A 16,616-nucleotide genomic window follows, 5' to 3' on the forward strand; every position below is an offset into this window, starting at 1 on the left:
TTTTTTTTTCTTTTTCATTTTAGCCTGCTAAAATCAACAATTATTTATTTATTTTGACCAGACTTTCCGCAATTAATGAGTATTAAATAAAATGTTTAATAAAAAGAAATGGAGCAAATTTGTTTCGGGTTTATTTTACACAAAAGTACTCTTTGTCTTGTAAAAAAAATCAACCTAAGTATTGAGTTAGTTCCACTTCCCACCCAAATTTAGGTTGTTTTTGACCCAATCATTTTTAGAATGCCAATCACTCTAACAACACGAGGGTCAAAAACGGAACCAGCTGAATATTTGGGGCAATTTGACCCAATTTTCTGGGTCATTTTACACATAACAACCATATTTTTTAGGTTGCCCTAAACATAATGACCTAAATTAACCGTTTATTTTAAAATTTAAACAAAAAAATATTTTTTGCAGTATTTCCTTGTACACATTTTGTGGGCATTGTTTCTACAGAACAACTCATGATGTTGGGTCAAATCAACCTAGGTATGGAGTTGGGCCATTTTTTTCCCCAAACTTAGTTTATCTTTGACCTGACTGTTTTTAGAGTGCAGCTGGAACATCTTGTTTTGGACTCTTTGAATTGGTGAGGTTTACATACCTGGCAGTTGTAGTGCGTAGTGATCATCTGCTCTGCGGCGGCCCCTTGGCAGGATGCGTCTTGGTGACCCAAGAACTGGCTTAGGGTCTGTGGCGGTTCCACCTGGCCCGCCCGCCTCTTCTTCCTCTTTAGAGTCTCCTCGCTGAGCCCCAACTGGGCCGATAAGAACTCGATGTACCGGATGGCTAGGCGCAGGGTCTCGATCTTGGTGAGGTTCTGGCCTGATGGCACAGCTGAAGGTGGTAGATAGGACCTCAGGTGGTGCAGAGCTTTGGTCAAGTCCCTCATTCTCAGTTTCTCTCTCTCGCTTGCCGTCTGCCGCTTCTTGCCTGGATACCTAGATCTGGACCTCTTAACAGGACCTGGAGTGGGATCGCTGAAGAAGAAGGAGTCCAAGGCGTCTGCCAGGTCGGGTGAGAGGGATCCCTCGGAGGAGGATGGGGACAGACTTGAGCTGAAGTAACCAGGATCCGAAGAGAGATCGCCCAGCGGACATGACTTCTCCATAAAAGCCTCAAGGGTGAAGTTGTTCTGCTGTAGCTGCGATACGGTCTCCATCTTGGGAGCAAAGATAGTTGTGAGGACGGACAAGAAGACTGGCTTCATATATGTAGCAGAAGGTGTGAGGTTGCACCTTTGGGGGATCCCCGAGACGCTCCGAGAGTGGGCCTCGCACCTCGGTCATGGGAAAGGTCCCAGCTCTTGGGACAAGGTGTGAGCCAGTGGCGTCATAAAATAAGACACGTTCACACCTCCGCATTCCAAGATGCTAGGGAATTACACATCAGGCCTCCCTGGCAGGAGAGAATGCCGCCCATGCTTGGGATTTAGGTCCGAATAACACAGTGATGTCAAACTCAGTTTGGCTCTGGGGCCGGATCCTTTTTTCAGTATTTTGCTTTAATATTATGCCTACATTAGTAACCTACCCGTCCAACTATTATAACGGATGATAAGGGATCATTTCTAAATAAAATATCATTCACAAACAATGGGGAAAGCTATTTTCATGTTACACATTGAATATGTTAACCTGTTTATTCAAACAGTTGAATGCCTGCACTTTTACAGCTCAACCAACTCACCAAGCTGTACAAACTCAACACTGCCCTCTAGCAGCTGGAGAGAAGATTTGGGGCCAGAATAAATCATCCAACAAATAATGCTTTGGGTGTATTTTACAGATCATTTTATGATGTTTTTCAGGGTTTTGTTAAAATTTTGGGGAATGAAGGACTGACAAAACGGAAGCAAATAGATCATTTTTTTTGGTCAATGACTACATCAAAGGTGTATATATAATATACAATATAAATATATATGTATAATATATATGTATATACAGTAAAAAAAATAAAATAATAGATTATATTGTATAATATAAATAAAACATTGACACGAAACTTTGTTTTGTGTGTTTTCAACCTTCTGGGGAAAAAAACCCTACAAATAACAGCGGCGATACGATAAAATAAAAATAAAAAGTTTGTTTTTAGTATTTAGTGTAGGCTGCATATAAATACACAAACTATTACCGATCAAACATAAAAATATTTTCAATGTCTTATAATATTAACCATATTTCTTTTTCTCCGGCTTATTTTTATTAACAGAAAACTGACTAGTCATTATTTTATTTTTTTTATTTTTTTCTCATAATTGCTTCATTAAAATCCAAATTAAATATTCACATTACTATAATATCTTAAAGTAATAATGTCTAAAAAGTAGGATTTTCTTTAATAAATGAATGAAAATAAAAATGTATTGCAATATAAAAAACATATATAAATTCTTCTAAATTCTTCAACTAAATCTATTTCATCCTAAAACAAAAATCTCTTTTTTTAGGGTTCACTTCATTTTTTTTCCTATTCTTTGAAAGACTTCACTGCCCAAATCTGCATAATTCTTACACCGAGCTGACTAATTAAATAAGCCCCCTGGGTGTTAGCTTATGTTGCAAATGAGATGTAATTGGTGAAGTCTTTTGTAATTACACACAACAAAAATAAAGCAATTTTAAAATGTGTATTTAGGTTAAAATAGTACATCTTCATGAAACAAGTAAAGATGAGCAAAAACATATTTTAAACTCAGCACTTGAAAATGAACGAATGAATGTCATGACACTATTCTTTACATTAAGGAACGCTAAAAACAGCACACGACCAAAACAGAACATTCAAATCATCTTATTTTTTCACACTCTTGATATTTATAACTTACTATTTCACAATGACAAAATCTACATTTGGAAAGAATTAGCAATACATTTCAGCTGAATCCCTTATTCAAACTATTTAATGCATGTACTTGTGTTTTCAGTGTTGTTGATAAACTAAATGTATCTGTCAGGTGTTAGTTGGTTTGTTGTGGATTGAAACGTGGAGAAGCGTTCCCACAAAACGGGGTGTCACTTTTGTCTCCTGCTCCAGGTCAAGGTGTCGCCTTGTTTTTTCAGGGCTTAGTGACATCTCCTCGTGTAAAAAAATAAATCATGATTGAGGCCACCAAATTCAGGTTTGTATATATATATATATATATATATATATATATATATATATATATATATATATATATATATATATATATATATATATATATATATATATATATATATAAAATTTTGTTGTTGTAAATCACAGTTAATCTGCCAGACCCGGCCTTCCAGCAATATCCGACCAGAGAATAATGGATTGCCCTGCATGGGTGCTGTTGATTTTAGGCTGAAAAACAAGGTAAAAGAGCCAACACACATGACACAAAATTGCTTTCTTTGTCCCTTTTCTCATCAATATTCGACGGGGGATAATAGTTCGTGGCCAAAATAGTGCTGACTATTTTAGGCGGGCCACAATGACATGCTTCAGCAGGCTGAATAAAAATAAAAATGCACTCTGCCGGCCCCTGTTCTCAGCAAACCGGTAATAGTTGATTGCGGCCACAACCATACACTGTATTTTAGGCAGGCTGCCGACAAAGTCCAAATCTATTCACATATATAGCACTTTTCCACTGCAAAAAGCAACTCAAAGTGCTGTATAAAAACATTAAATGTAGAATAGGATGACATAAAAAGTTCCCTGCAAAGCCAGCTTAAAAAAAAGGCAATTTTGGTCATACTGTAAGTGCAAGCAACCCCTAAGTTTAAATGTTGGTCTGTTTGTGGCATTTCACTTATCAAAAACAAGCATCAATCATTAATCAACAGGTTATTTTGCCAGTTTCTGCTCGCAACAGTATGGGATCGGGGAAAATGGAACGCAGCCGCAAAAGAGCAGTTTATTTTTGGGTGGAGAGACAGGCAAAAACAACAAAAAACAGCTGCCAGGCCAGACAATTTCTAATGTAGTCAAAAACTACCAGAAAAAGGCTCCCAGAGAGGCCCAATAAACATGAAAATGGAATTGTGATTCAGGCAATAGGACGTCATTTGTGCTTTATGAAGTTGAAAGACCGCCGGGCATCTCCGTGTGTGTGATAATCCCCATTAGCAATTAGCAGCTGATGTGTTTACTCACATGTCCTAATGGAGCAATCAGCACAACAGCGTTAACCCTTTCATCCCTTCTCAGGCCTCATTAGCCCAAAGCGCTTTGTGTTGTCGACTTGCATATCGAATGAAGCTTATCAGGCTAAGGTAAACACACGAGGTGGCAATGTGCATATTAAAGTGGAGGTATTGAGTCTAGACCGAGTGGTGCCTTTTGTTTGCACACTTACATAAGCATGAAAGCGGTATATTAAAGGTTGGCAAACTCTTGGATTAGGCCTTTCAATGGATTCAATCCAGCCTGGGAGGCAAAGCTGAGAGAAGGACATAAGAAAAATATGACCCTATCATGTCAAACAATGACCCGCAGTTTTAAATATGTCCACTGGATGTCACCAAAGCTAAATGCCACTCCCAAAGCTCTATATGCTGACTACCATTTATTAACCAGAGAACATAATAATAAAATACACAATTAAAAAATGGCACCTGCGTGTCTTTGCAGAAGTTTAAATAGGCTTTAGCTCTTTTCTACAATAGATATGAAATCTGAAAATGAAGTTGAGGTAAATATTCTCATGAAAAAATGAAAAGCAGAAAAAGGCTTTTAAAAATCATAAAATCGATCGTTTACTCAGGTGTTCTTACCCGGCCTGACAAATGAAGGTACAACGCTAATATATACATTAAAAAAGTATTGCTCATAAAAATGTGTTCTTATACTTGGTGTATTTTGTATCCTGTGTCCCTTCGAGCGCCCCTATAAAAAATAATTAATTACCTTCATGGCAAAATTTCAAATAGCTGGCTCATTTTTCTTTACAAAAATCAATTTTGTTTATCACGATATTAAATTGAATGCAATAAAACACTAATGAAGTACCACTATTGTATTGAGTGTTTCAATGCAAAATGATCAAATTTAGTGCTTAAAATATGAGATGTTGTTTGGGTAGTTATTTTCAATAAAGTTTTTATTTGTAAATATCCATCTTTCTTTTTTCTGAGCTGCCTATTCTACTAGGGTCGCGGGGTTGCTGAAGGCCATCCCAGCTATCTTCGGGCAGTGGGCAAGGGACCCCCTTAACTGGTTGCCAGCTAGTCTATTTGTAAATGAATATTTTTGTTTTTATATTTTGAACAACTAGGGCAGCACAGCGGCGCAGTGGTTAGCGCGTGTGCGGCACAGTTCTAAGGTCTTGGGAACCTCCTGTGTGGGTTCAAATCCAGCTACCGGACTTACTGTGTGGAGTTTGTATGTTCTCCCCGTGCTTGCGTGGGTTTCCTCCGGGCACTCCGGTTTCCTCCCACATTCCAAAGACATGCATTTCAGGTGGATTGGCCGGTCCAAATTGTCCCTAGGAGTGAATGAGCGAGTGAGTTGTCTGTCCCTGTGTGCCCTGCGATTGGCTGGCAACCAGTTTAGGGTGTCCCCTGCCCACTGCCCGATGATTGCTGGGATGGGCTCCAGCACCCCCGCGACCCTACTGAGGATAAGCGGTGCAGCTAATGAGATGAGAGATGAGATTTTGAACAACTAGTACAGTAACGAGTAAATGTTGACAAGAAAAAATAGATTTGTTTGTGTTATCTTTTTTTCTCATGTATTACATAAGTATTGGCATGTGTGACATTAAATATTCGAGCACTTGTTTAGTATTTAGCAGTGACGTATTTTTACATATTGAACACACCCACAATTATATTCGTATGCACTCTCTGTGATGTATATATCTCAGTATTATGGTGATCATACCAATAAATTGTTATTTTCTGTAATGTTATAGTCCTTATCGTAATATTTAGAAAACAAAGTAAGTATCGATCGATTGTTTGATAAAGTCAAGTTCTAGTCTCCAACACTCCTTTTTGGAGAAATGTTTAGAGAAGCTGTATAATGTAATTGTGCAGAGAAATAAAGACACACAGGTAAAGAATTGTTATAGCTTTTTCCTTCATAAACATAGCATCCAGTTAAAAAAAAGAATCTTTATTAATCTCCAGGGACAAAATCTTTCTGTTATCGGTATGGGCAGGACAAAGTGTGAATTGTGCATCTCTGATTATCATTGACGAAAGCCCAACCCTGTTTTGGGAGGCTCTTTCCCCTTGGTTTATCATCTTAGAGGAGATTCGGTCATGCTGTAAAACATATATGTATAGGTTTTTAAATTATTTTAATGGTTATTCTTATGGAAAGGGAAAGCTAACAAGAATAGTGTTTGTTTTATTTGATTTTATATTTATTAATGGGAATAAACTGTGAGAAATTTTCTTAGATTTTTTGGGCTTGTTGGTAAGATTTGGGATTTTGATCATGCATCTTAAAATATCAATTCTAGTTTCTGTATCCGTGGTCGGATTAAAAACGTAATCTGATTTTAACCTACATTCATTATTATATTTTAATGCTATTTTGCAGGATTACATAATACAAAGAGAGATGTGACAGAATTAATTGAAACCTCACACTCTTCAAAATGACTGACAAAGCAAACTTTCCAGGGATTTTGTGAATAACCAGTAAAAAAAACTATTCGTTTATCGATGCCTAGTGTAAAAAAATTGGCTTTAGGCAAAAGCCGAACACAGCTTTCCACTATTCAATTAAAATTGGAACTGACTAGACACAAAATGGTGCACTACTTACTAGCAACCGCTAAAAGGTGCTGTTGATTCGTGTATTCAACTATTAGACTGGATGCTGACTCAACACTCATCCATTTTGTACATCTCTTTGGTTTTGTTCTTGTAAATTTCATGTTGAATTTGCAGTTCCTTGTCCTTCTTGCTTTATTCTATGATGATGGCAATGGAGAGCCTGTGCCTTGCCTTAGTTTTATTGTTTTTTTTTGTTTGTTTATCCATTCATTTGTCCATGTGCTTGTTTTATTTAAACTATTTTGTGTGTGTCTGTGTATTTGGCATTTCAGTAAATGGGTAGTGATATAGAGGCTGATTTTTTTCCCGTGCTATAAATTTATTTTTTACATCAACTTTGAGTTGCATTTGATTGCCTGAAATGTGCCATACAACAACATTTTAAATTTATCGAATTTTATTATTAAGTTTGCTATTATTGTAATTATAATTTTCTTTGTTTTTTTGCTTATATGTTTCACCTGCTGTCACTCCAAGCAAAGTCTTTGCACATTCACAGGCCATTTGATTCAATAAACCTTCCTTTGACGACATCCGATGCAAGGTGTTTGTGACAAAAATCCAGCAGATGATGATAATCATCATCAATAAAACAATCATCAAGTGAGGAAACAACTCTGGTGATTTTTACTATTTTATTATAAAATAGTGGCGTACCCCCAGAAAGATATAAAAATACAGAATATGAATATTTACACATAAATACAGATGACACAGATTATATAAAAAATAAAAAATAAATTATTCCATTTGCAGTGAGGCAGTCATAGTCGTTGGAAAGCGGCAGCGGCGGCCGTGTTGTCAAACCCAGTAGTAGTCGTTGAACTCGATCTGTTAAACACATCAATTATTGGTTAAAGGATGGATGGGTCAATTGATGGATACCTAGCTGAATACATGGATCGATGGATGGACGGATGTCTAACTAGCTGGATGGATATATGAGTCAGTAGCTAGATAAATGGATGGATGGATGGCTAACGAGCTAGATACATGGATGGATAAATAAATAACTAGCTAGATACATGGATGGATGGAGAATTGATGGATGTATGTATGGATGGATGGATGACTAACCAGCTAGAATGATGTACATATGACCATGTAAGTAGAATCATGCCCAGATGTATGGCTAAGTATCCAGATACACGGCTGGATGGATAACTAATAACTAGATGGATGTACAGGGTGACAAATGGCAGAAAGGGCGGCTAAGTAGCTGGATACATGGATGGATGGATGGATGGTTAACTAGCTAGTTGGAGGAAAGATGAATGGAAGAACGGATGGAATGGTAAGTAGCTGGCTTAATTGAAGGAAGGATGGGTGGATGGCTAAGCAGCTGGCTGAATGGATGGATGGATGGATGGATGGATGGATGGATGGATGGATGGATGGCTAAGTAGCTGGCTGGATGGATGGATGGGTGGATGGCTAAGTAGCTGGATTGATGGATGGATTGATGTCTAAGTAGCTGGATGGATGGAGGGATGGCTAAGTAGTTGGATAGATGTATGGCTAAGTAGTTGGATGGATGGTTAATTAGCTGGATGAATGAGTGGCTGGATGGTTAAGTAGCTGGATGGATGGTTAAGTAGCTGAATGGATGGATGGCTAAGTAGTTGGCTGGATGGATGGATAGTTAGCTACGTAGCGAGATGCAGGGATGGACAGATGGATTGTTAATTAGCTAGACTCATGCATGGATGGATGAATTGTAAGTAACAAAGTTTTACCTGTGAGCAGGAGGATGAAGATTCCTCTGGAGGCAACACATGAGGAAAACTACAGCTCCCAGTATGCGTTGCTGCAGCCTGGCCTTGACTCTGCTGCGTGTAGACACAATTAGGAGCCTGTGCCGGCCCGGCGTAGAAATATGGCGAGAAGGACGAAGACGAAGCCTGGGGCACGGCATCTCCAAGCTGGGCTGACAAGAAGGAGATGTAACGGATGGCCAGACGCAGGGTCTCGATCTTGGTGAGGGTCTGTCCCATGGGGGCAACCGAGGGAGGCAGGTAGGACCTCAGGTGGTGCAAGGCCTTGGTCAGGTCCCTCATCCTCATCTTTTCCTTCTCACTGGCACTCTCTCGCTGTTTACTCCGGACCCTGGCGACCCTGCCGGACTTCCCTTCAGTGCCAAGGCGGGCAACGTATCCGGACTTGCCGGCTTTGTTGAGGTGAGGCGAAGAATCCGGGGAGAGCGTCTCTGGTGAGGAGATCCCGGAGAGGTCCGAGTCAGAGAACCAGTGTTGGTAGTACTCCAGCATGGACGGAGGAGTCATGTTGTTGGCCATGTTTCTGCAAAGTTTGGAGTTTGTGCTGCTCTGCTCCCAGAAGAAGCCTTTTTAAAGTCCAAGCCAGGTCCAGGAGGTGCCAAGTGACACCTCCGCACATTCCCCCCTACCCCTCACCAACACACTAACACACACAACCACGCATGGAGAGAGGCCGTGGCTGGGAAAAGCTGCGGCAGGAGCAGAGGTGTGAATTTTGACTCCTCCTCATAACAATAAACATTTTTTTTCTCTGTCTTTCTAGGTTTGGAGCGGAGATGAGTTTGGCACATGTCTCGATATTTTCGTCCAGGATTCCGTTCTCGCAGGTTAGCTTCGAGAACGTCAACATCAGTTAGCCTTCGGACGCTCATTTGTGGTTGTGAACAATTTGTCCTAACAAAGTGTGTGAGTAAGATTTGGGAAATATCTTATTTTACAACTAGGGCAGTCACAGCTGCACGCATTCTTCTTTCTTTTCTTAATCATTTCCCTCTTTTTGTTTCCTTATTTCCCTCCTTCTTCATCATCTTTCTTCTTTTATGTCCCCTTGTTTTCTGTTGTGCTTTACTTTTTACCTTTTTGTCTTCTCGTTTTTTCTTTTTTGTTTCCTGCTTATTTTACTCTTTTACTTCTCACCTGATTTTCTTTTCCTTATTTAATACTCCCACTTGTTGTCCTCTTATTTTTACTCTTTCTTCCAAACCTCAACCTCCTTCTTCTCTCTCTTCCTCTTGACTTTCTCCTTTTCACTTTATTTAAATTCTCCTGTTTTTTCCCCCTTTTGATATTTTACTTATTTTGTACTTTTTTATTTTCCCCCTTTTCACTCTTTTCACTTTTTTTCTTCTTTTCTTTCTTCTCCTCCTGATTTTTTTTCTTATTAGTCCTTCCTTTTTCTTTTCCTTATGTTTTTAAGATTTTTTTATTTACCCTTTTTTAATATATTTTTTGAATGTCTCCTTCTACTCCGCCTTCTATCCATTTTTGTCCTATTTCTTCTCCTCTGGTATTCACTCCTTATTCTCTTCATTTTCCTTCTATGTCTTCTTCTCTTTTCTTTGCCGGAGGTAGTTAGAGCGCAGTAACTCATCCTTGTGTTGCAAATCCTATTTGATTAAGGAAAGTTTATAATTGTATAATATTCCCTGAGTAAGATGAGGGAAAGGAACATAAAATAAAGACTAATACATCTTTATGAATAAATAAATATATCCATGGCCATGTTAAAGTTAGCATATGGTAAAATTGTACGTACTGTATAGTGTTTTGGCTGTCTTTCATATGTTGAAACCAATGTGCAGGGGTACTTCTTGTAAAATCTACACAAACAGTCCTTTTAGTACAAATATAATTCACAAATATGAGTATGAGGTTTAGTACAGGTAATTGTTGCACAGCAGAACTTTAGGATTCCCACTATGTGGGACCAGCTTCAAATGTACATTTCTATCTTACACCCCCTTGTTACACACTACTGTATGTTGCTGGTTTTTGGCAAGCATTTAGTATGTTCTCTACAGGAATGTCTGTCGATATCTTTGGAATGAATAAATAAATGCCTTTTAATGCCATTATTTAACTGTACAACTAAATTGGAGGGCTTCTCTTTTCAGTGAAAGGCACAGGACAAATTAAAAAGATAACAAACTTAAAAATATATTAATGATGTGCAATGTAATATTTATGTGCATATTCACAATGGTAATTGTGCTGAAGCATAAACTATTCTCAAATAAATATAATAAATAAATGTAAGTATTTTGCTCAATGCAGAAACGGTTAGTATGGTACAATGCATTTTTATCATATTTATTTACATATATATTAAATGATAACATCACAAATATCGACAAATTTGCACTGCCGAGGTTGAGTAAGTCCATCGTTGACATCCCAAAGATTTGTGAACTGCCACAGTATTGATCATATTTTAGTTTAATTGAATTGCGCCCATAAAGTGACAATGTTGTGATAGAGTTAATTGAACCTTGCGAATTGATTTGTGACTTGTGTCAAAGACGTCATCTTTAATGGCGGGCTCCCTGAAATGTTGACGTGGAGCGTAAAAGTCTCACTTCTACCAACATTAGTGCGAAAGTACTTGCTTCTCAGTGGTTCTTCAATTTTTTTGGATGGGTTTTTAAATTAGAGATGCTAACCTGTCATTGTTATCTACGCATTTATGTATACCTGTATAATGTTTTTCCTCAATATTCAGACTAAAACATGATATAATTTGAAAGCTTGATGTTAGACCTAGGCTGCTTTGTATTGTTATGCAATGTATTTTAAACTCATCTTTTTCAAATACTCTTTAAGCATGCTAATATTGGTATCAAATTAGTTTGGGGGTAGCCCTCTCTTTATTTTTTTTAAAGGATTGTTGAGAAAGGTATAAAGAAGTGAGCCAAACAATGGTAGAGAGTTTTAAGAAGCATGGCTGTGTTACAAGGATTGTCTCACAGACATATAAATGTCTTTTTTTTTATTTGATTTTGAAAGTTGTTTACATTTAAGGAAATTAATAGGAAATGAAACAAGGGGTTTGGTGATAATTACATACGTACTTAGCCAAAAGAAAATGCTAACATTAGCTAGAGCTAGTCCACCCAGCAAGAATGGTTAAAAAAACAATAAAAAGATGTTAAAAAGAGGCCAAGGTTCAGTCCAAATTATGTCTTTATCTAATTAAAAAGTGATAGTTGAAAAGAAAAACGACTTTTGCAAGTCAAAAAGCCGATCCATGGGCTGAATTTGGACCGGATTAGATGAGGTAAATAAAATGACAACTATTTTTGGAATACATCAGTTCACGTTGATCAGGTGAAAAAAAATGAGACATCAATTTTTGAGAATAAATAATGACAAAAAAGTACCAGACAATATTTAGCTCTTAATCCAACGTCCAAAAAATGTCCAGTGTCATGTGGGAGTGTTGAAGGTTTTTATTTTTATTTTGGACTGAGACATTTTACAAGCTAGTCCCAGTAAAATTCTGCCCTTACACCCCAAAGGAAATGTAGTGTTTGGTTTTTTAAAGACATATTTATTTTATTTAGACATTCAAAATGTAACCAACTTTATTCAAACCCTTTCTACAGTTCAAACGGACATTATGGTTGTTTTTCTTACCTTTTATATTACTTTTAAACCCAGCACCATTTTTTTTAGATGTTGGACTCCGGATTATATCTAATTTTGTATGTTTTAGATAGTATTTAATCCCAAAATGAGTGTCTAAAATTGTGTTGTGTTTATCGTATCCTTTTTGAAATGTAGTTATTCATTCGTGTTTTTCATCTAGCTTGTAAAGACGAAAAGGACATTCCCGATGTCTCGCAGCGTGTTCTTTTCCTGGACAAGACCAAGTATTCGGGCTTTGAAAAAAAATAGAGCTGGAGAGAAGCAATGCAGTTGAGGACATTTATTACAAAGTTTCAAATAAAATAAAAATCAGAGTGCACTCGGGTCCAATCGATGTGAAGCACGTCTCCCACCAAGAAAGGCATCGAAATTTGTTCTGGCCCCTCTCTTATAGGAGAAAGGCGTAAAAATGAAACTCTCTCGGCAACTCACATTACAAGATACAAGAAAGGATCTCAATGAACAAGATACACTTTTTTTTAAAAAACGGATCACAGCTGGATTTTGGAGATTGTATGATAAATAAAGGGTGGAAGACACTTGCTGGGAAAGTACTGATACAAATGAATACAGAAAGTAAACTTCACGTAAATATGTGGATGACCATAAGTGTAAAACTAAATGAGTGATGGTATTATTGAAGTAATACTGTGATGATTAAAAATAAAATTAATATAACTGGAAAACTCATGTTATGGTGACAGCATACTCTTAGACCTATTTTAATAATCTAACACTTGAAAACAAAGTTTTGTTTAACACACATTTTCAAATATTGCCTTTTGGATGAAGAAACCTTGTAGTATCTTTAACAACTTAATTCCAGCGTATTTTTAACTTTTTTGACCAGTTTTTGCTTCGTCGCATTGTCATGCTTCTTCAGATCTCTGTACAGGTTTTCTTACCATTGATAGCATGGCAAGGACACAACTTTTAAGCTTTTTGACACGATATTATAGTCATTCTTTTCAACTTTTACCACTTCATATCAATCATGTATTAATTGGTGTTTCAAATATTTTTCCATGCGAATGACGAGCATGTAATGATGAGCATGACGTAGTACACGGAGGTGTGAGGCCTTCACGCTGATGAGAAGAAGAGAAGCTGGAGGTGTCACTTCACACCTCAGTTGTGAGAACCCTACTTGTGCAATTTCTTCACTGTGTTTGGACAATTCTCATCTGTGCAACTCTTTCAGCCAATCTGAAGGTTTAATTGCAATGTTTGGACTTTTATGGACACGAGATTGTATTGTCAGAAATGTCCTTACAAAACAAAATTGAATTGTTTCAACAATTGGACCATGCTCTTGTCAGTGATTATGGCGAAAGATACTATGTGAGACAAGATAGGGAAAAATCGATTGTATATAACACGGATGTCCAAATAATTGTCTTGTTTAATACACGTTTTTTACTGTTTTTAAAAGTAACAACTTGTTCTTCATGAAAATGCATTTTTTTAAAGTCTAACCCAACCATGTATTTACACGATTCAATTAAAAAGGAATTGTGTAAATACATTAGGAATTAAGTCCATGGTATTAAGGTAATGTTCCTGATTTTTTTTGTATGTGGCCCTCATAGGAAAAACGTATTTAATCTAAAAACAACATTCCCCCTACCCCTCACCGACACACTAACACACACAACACACACATCTTATCTTAGCTGTACACGTTAGTAGACTATATAAAAAATATATAATGAGGAACATAAATGCTACAAGTAACTAATTAATAAGTCTCTTTTTATCATCCCATAACCTTGATGGCATATTGGGCATTTTGATGACTATACTTCCTGTTTATTTATTCCTTAATTTATTCATTTATGTATTTATTTATTATCTCATGTATTTGTTTATCTATTCATTTATAGCTCAGGGTAAAAAAATGAAAAAGATATACAGCTACCAGTAACCCCCAGTTATTTTGCCTTCTTAATTTGACCCGTGCTATATAGACCAATAAACCTTTATATATGACATTTCTATTTGATGAAATTGTATCATGATCTAATGAATGAGAATATACACAACATTTTTCTTATTAATTTGTTTGCATTCCAAACTAGGCGAATCATTAAACTCATGGAAAAATAACATAGGTTTCATTGGATTTTTAGCTGGAATATTACAACACCATTTTTCGCCCGAATACGATCACTGAGGGTTAACCGGGTGTAACCGTGTCAAGTGGAGGGCAAAGTGAACCGGGCTTGACCCGTGCCTCGACCCTCCGGTGCACCGCAGCTGAGGTGAGGCTGTGGGAGTGCAGCGGGCAGTTTGGCACCTCTCTCGGGGGCCATCGCCCACCCACAACAGGCCCCTGGGGCCGGACTGCCCGCCACCTGTCTAGACCCTTTCGCCGACCTCAGCACAGAATCCCGAACTCTGGAGCTTCAACTTTAAAACTTAAAAACTGACTCGAGAGACCTCTGTTGAAGCAAATCGAGTTGAATGTAGATTTAAAAAATCATTACTTAATCCAATTTGTCCTACTTTTACTTGTTATTAATTATTATTATTATTATTATTTTTTTTAAAGATTACCTCAAAAGTAATGAAGAAAATCACTCTATATAAGGGTTTGGCAACTATTTAGAGTCACGGGCCGCATTAGGTTAGACGTTTTGGCTCAAAGGGCCGGTCCTAGAGACCTATCACATATTTTCAGTGATTAATAAATATAAATGCAGAGATTTACGTGTTATTTTTCTATTTATTTGTTTTTAAATAGATAGGTTTCATAAAATTATATTTGAAACATTCACAATTAAAGCATAATAATGCATTTGGTTCCTGTTTTAGACATAAATTGATATCTAGTTTAATAGTAGCCCCGCAATCTCAGTCAGTTTAATGTGTTCATTGACTGTTGAAATTAGAAAAAAACAACAAAAAAGCTATAAAAATATTTTGTTTGCTCATTTTAACCTTTTGGTATGTAACCAAAATCTAACCAAATCAAAAACCAAATTTGATTTGGTTAGATTTGTGACTATGTCCGGAGGAAGAAGGTACGGGGTCGGTAGCCAGCCCTGTTATTCTCAGTTTCTCCTAACAGCGCTCTTTGTGCTTTCCGACAAGATGACCCACCTGATACGTCAGCTGCACAATATTTGTTTAAACTAGTCATTGCCAATGGTGTTGAATAGAATAGCTTTTTTGTTGTTGTCTACTTTTTACTTGCCTCACCCACCAGGGAGTACAGTGTTGTTTACTAAGATATACTGCTGTCACTCATAGCGTCGTCTCGAGGTCAGATCATTTGTGTGCAAAGGGTCAATTATATATTTATTCCGATTAACTACTGTTGATGTCATATCATGCAGTTGTCCATGCAAGCCTTCATTGCTGCGTGAACTCAAAGGGGTGTTATGGTGTGGTTTAGGGGGGTCACATCGGACACCTTAGGTGTGAAAGGAGGTTGGAGTGGGGAGGTTATCTAGAGGTGGATGGTAAATTACATCTAATTGTGACAGGCTGATTGTAGGACTCACGGCGACATTGCAGAGACAAAAAAACAGAAAAATATTTTCCCAATAGCAGAAGATTTTTCTTTTTTCAGTGTTTGTTTTCTTTACTTGTCTTTCATTTCTTAATTTTCCTCATGCTGAGGTTATTGAGATTGTCTCGCCCATATGTAGGTTTCAGAAAAATAGATGTTGTAATGGTGGTCTGTGCAGCTCTTTGAGACTCTTTGTGACTACGCGCTATAATTTACATCTTTTTTTTTCATTTTTACAATTTTTGTATTCAATTATTTTGATTATTTGTTATCCTTAAAGGGATTGCCACACCGTAAACTTAGTTTTTTTTCTGATAAAATACAGGAACAATGGCATTTAATATATATTATGGATGGCCCATAATTTTGCTTATTTTGAGAATGTTTTTTAATAAACCAAAAGCAATACTAACATTTTTTCTTTAAAACAGCACAAATAATATTTTCATAAGAAAATTAGCTACCGTACGCCATATCATACAACTTATCCCGTTTTAAAACATTTTTTTTCTCATTGTAACAGAAATATATTTAACTATGTAAAAAAAGTTACAAAAGTAATAAGATTTAGTTAATCATTTCTGTAAAAAAATAAGAAAACTGATACTTAAGAAAAATGAGACTAATGTCTCATAAGACTCTTTTTGATCTTTATTTTATCTTTATTTTATGCCATTTTACTATATTTTAAAATTAGTTGTCTATTAAAACAAGACTGTATATATATATATATTTATATATATATATATGTATATATATATATATATATATATATATATATATATATATATATATATATATATATATATATATATACATACAAAATGTGTTTTTCATTTTACTGGAAAACTCCTTTTAAAACATACTAAAATGAGAACAGTTATGCTTAAAATGTGCAAATTCATGCACTAATGAGGC

At 36.6% G+C, this 16,616-nt stretch overlaps 1 protein-coding gene across 1 annotated transcript; it reads right to left on the bottom strand.

Moving 5' to 3' along the window:
* Window positions 1-7,474: 7,474 nt before the first annotated feature.
* LOC148367165 (achaete-scute homolog 5-like) lies at window positions 7,475-9,058 on the bottom strand. The gene is made up of 2 exons (XM_088333209.1): window positions 8,501-9,058; window positions 7,475-7,595 (listed from the first exon to the last, which is right to left on the bottom strand). The coding sequence occupies exons 1-2, from the start codon at window positions 9,056-9,058 to the stop codon at window positions 7,566-7,568; spliced, it is 588 nt and encodes a 195-aa protein (XP_088189335.1). The 3' UTR covers window positions 7,475-7,565.
* Between the last annotated feature and the right edge of the window lie 7,558 nt (window positions 9,059-16,616).

The sequence above is a fragment of the Urocampus carinirostris genome, chromosome 4 (assembly GCF_059441175.1).
Source record: "Urocampus carinirostris isolate Australia breed hairy pipefish chromosome 4, RoL_Ucar_1.0, whole genome shotgun sequence".
Taxonomy (NCBI): Eukaryota; Metazoa; Chordata; class Actinopteri; order Syngnathiformes; family Syngnathidae; genus Urocampus; species Urocampus carinirostris.

What these genes read in the sequence shown, in the direction of transcription:
- LOC148367165 (XM_088333209.1), bottom strand. Translation starts at nt 9,058, where the DNA reads ATGGCCAACAACATGACTCCTCCGTCCATGCTGGAGTACTACCAACAC. An exon ending in CTTCATCCTCCTGCTCACAG is followed by an intron (nt 7,596 to 8,500) that starts GTAAAACTTTGT and finishes TGTGTTTAACAG; the next exon opens with ATCGAGTTCAACGACTACTA.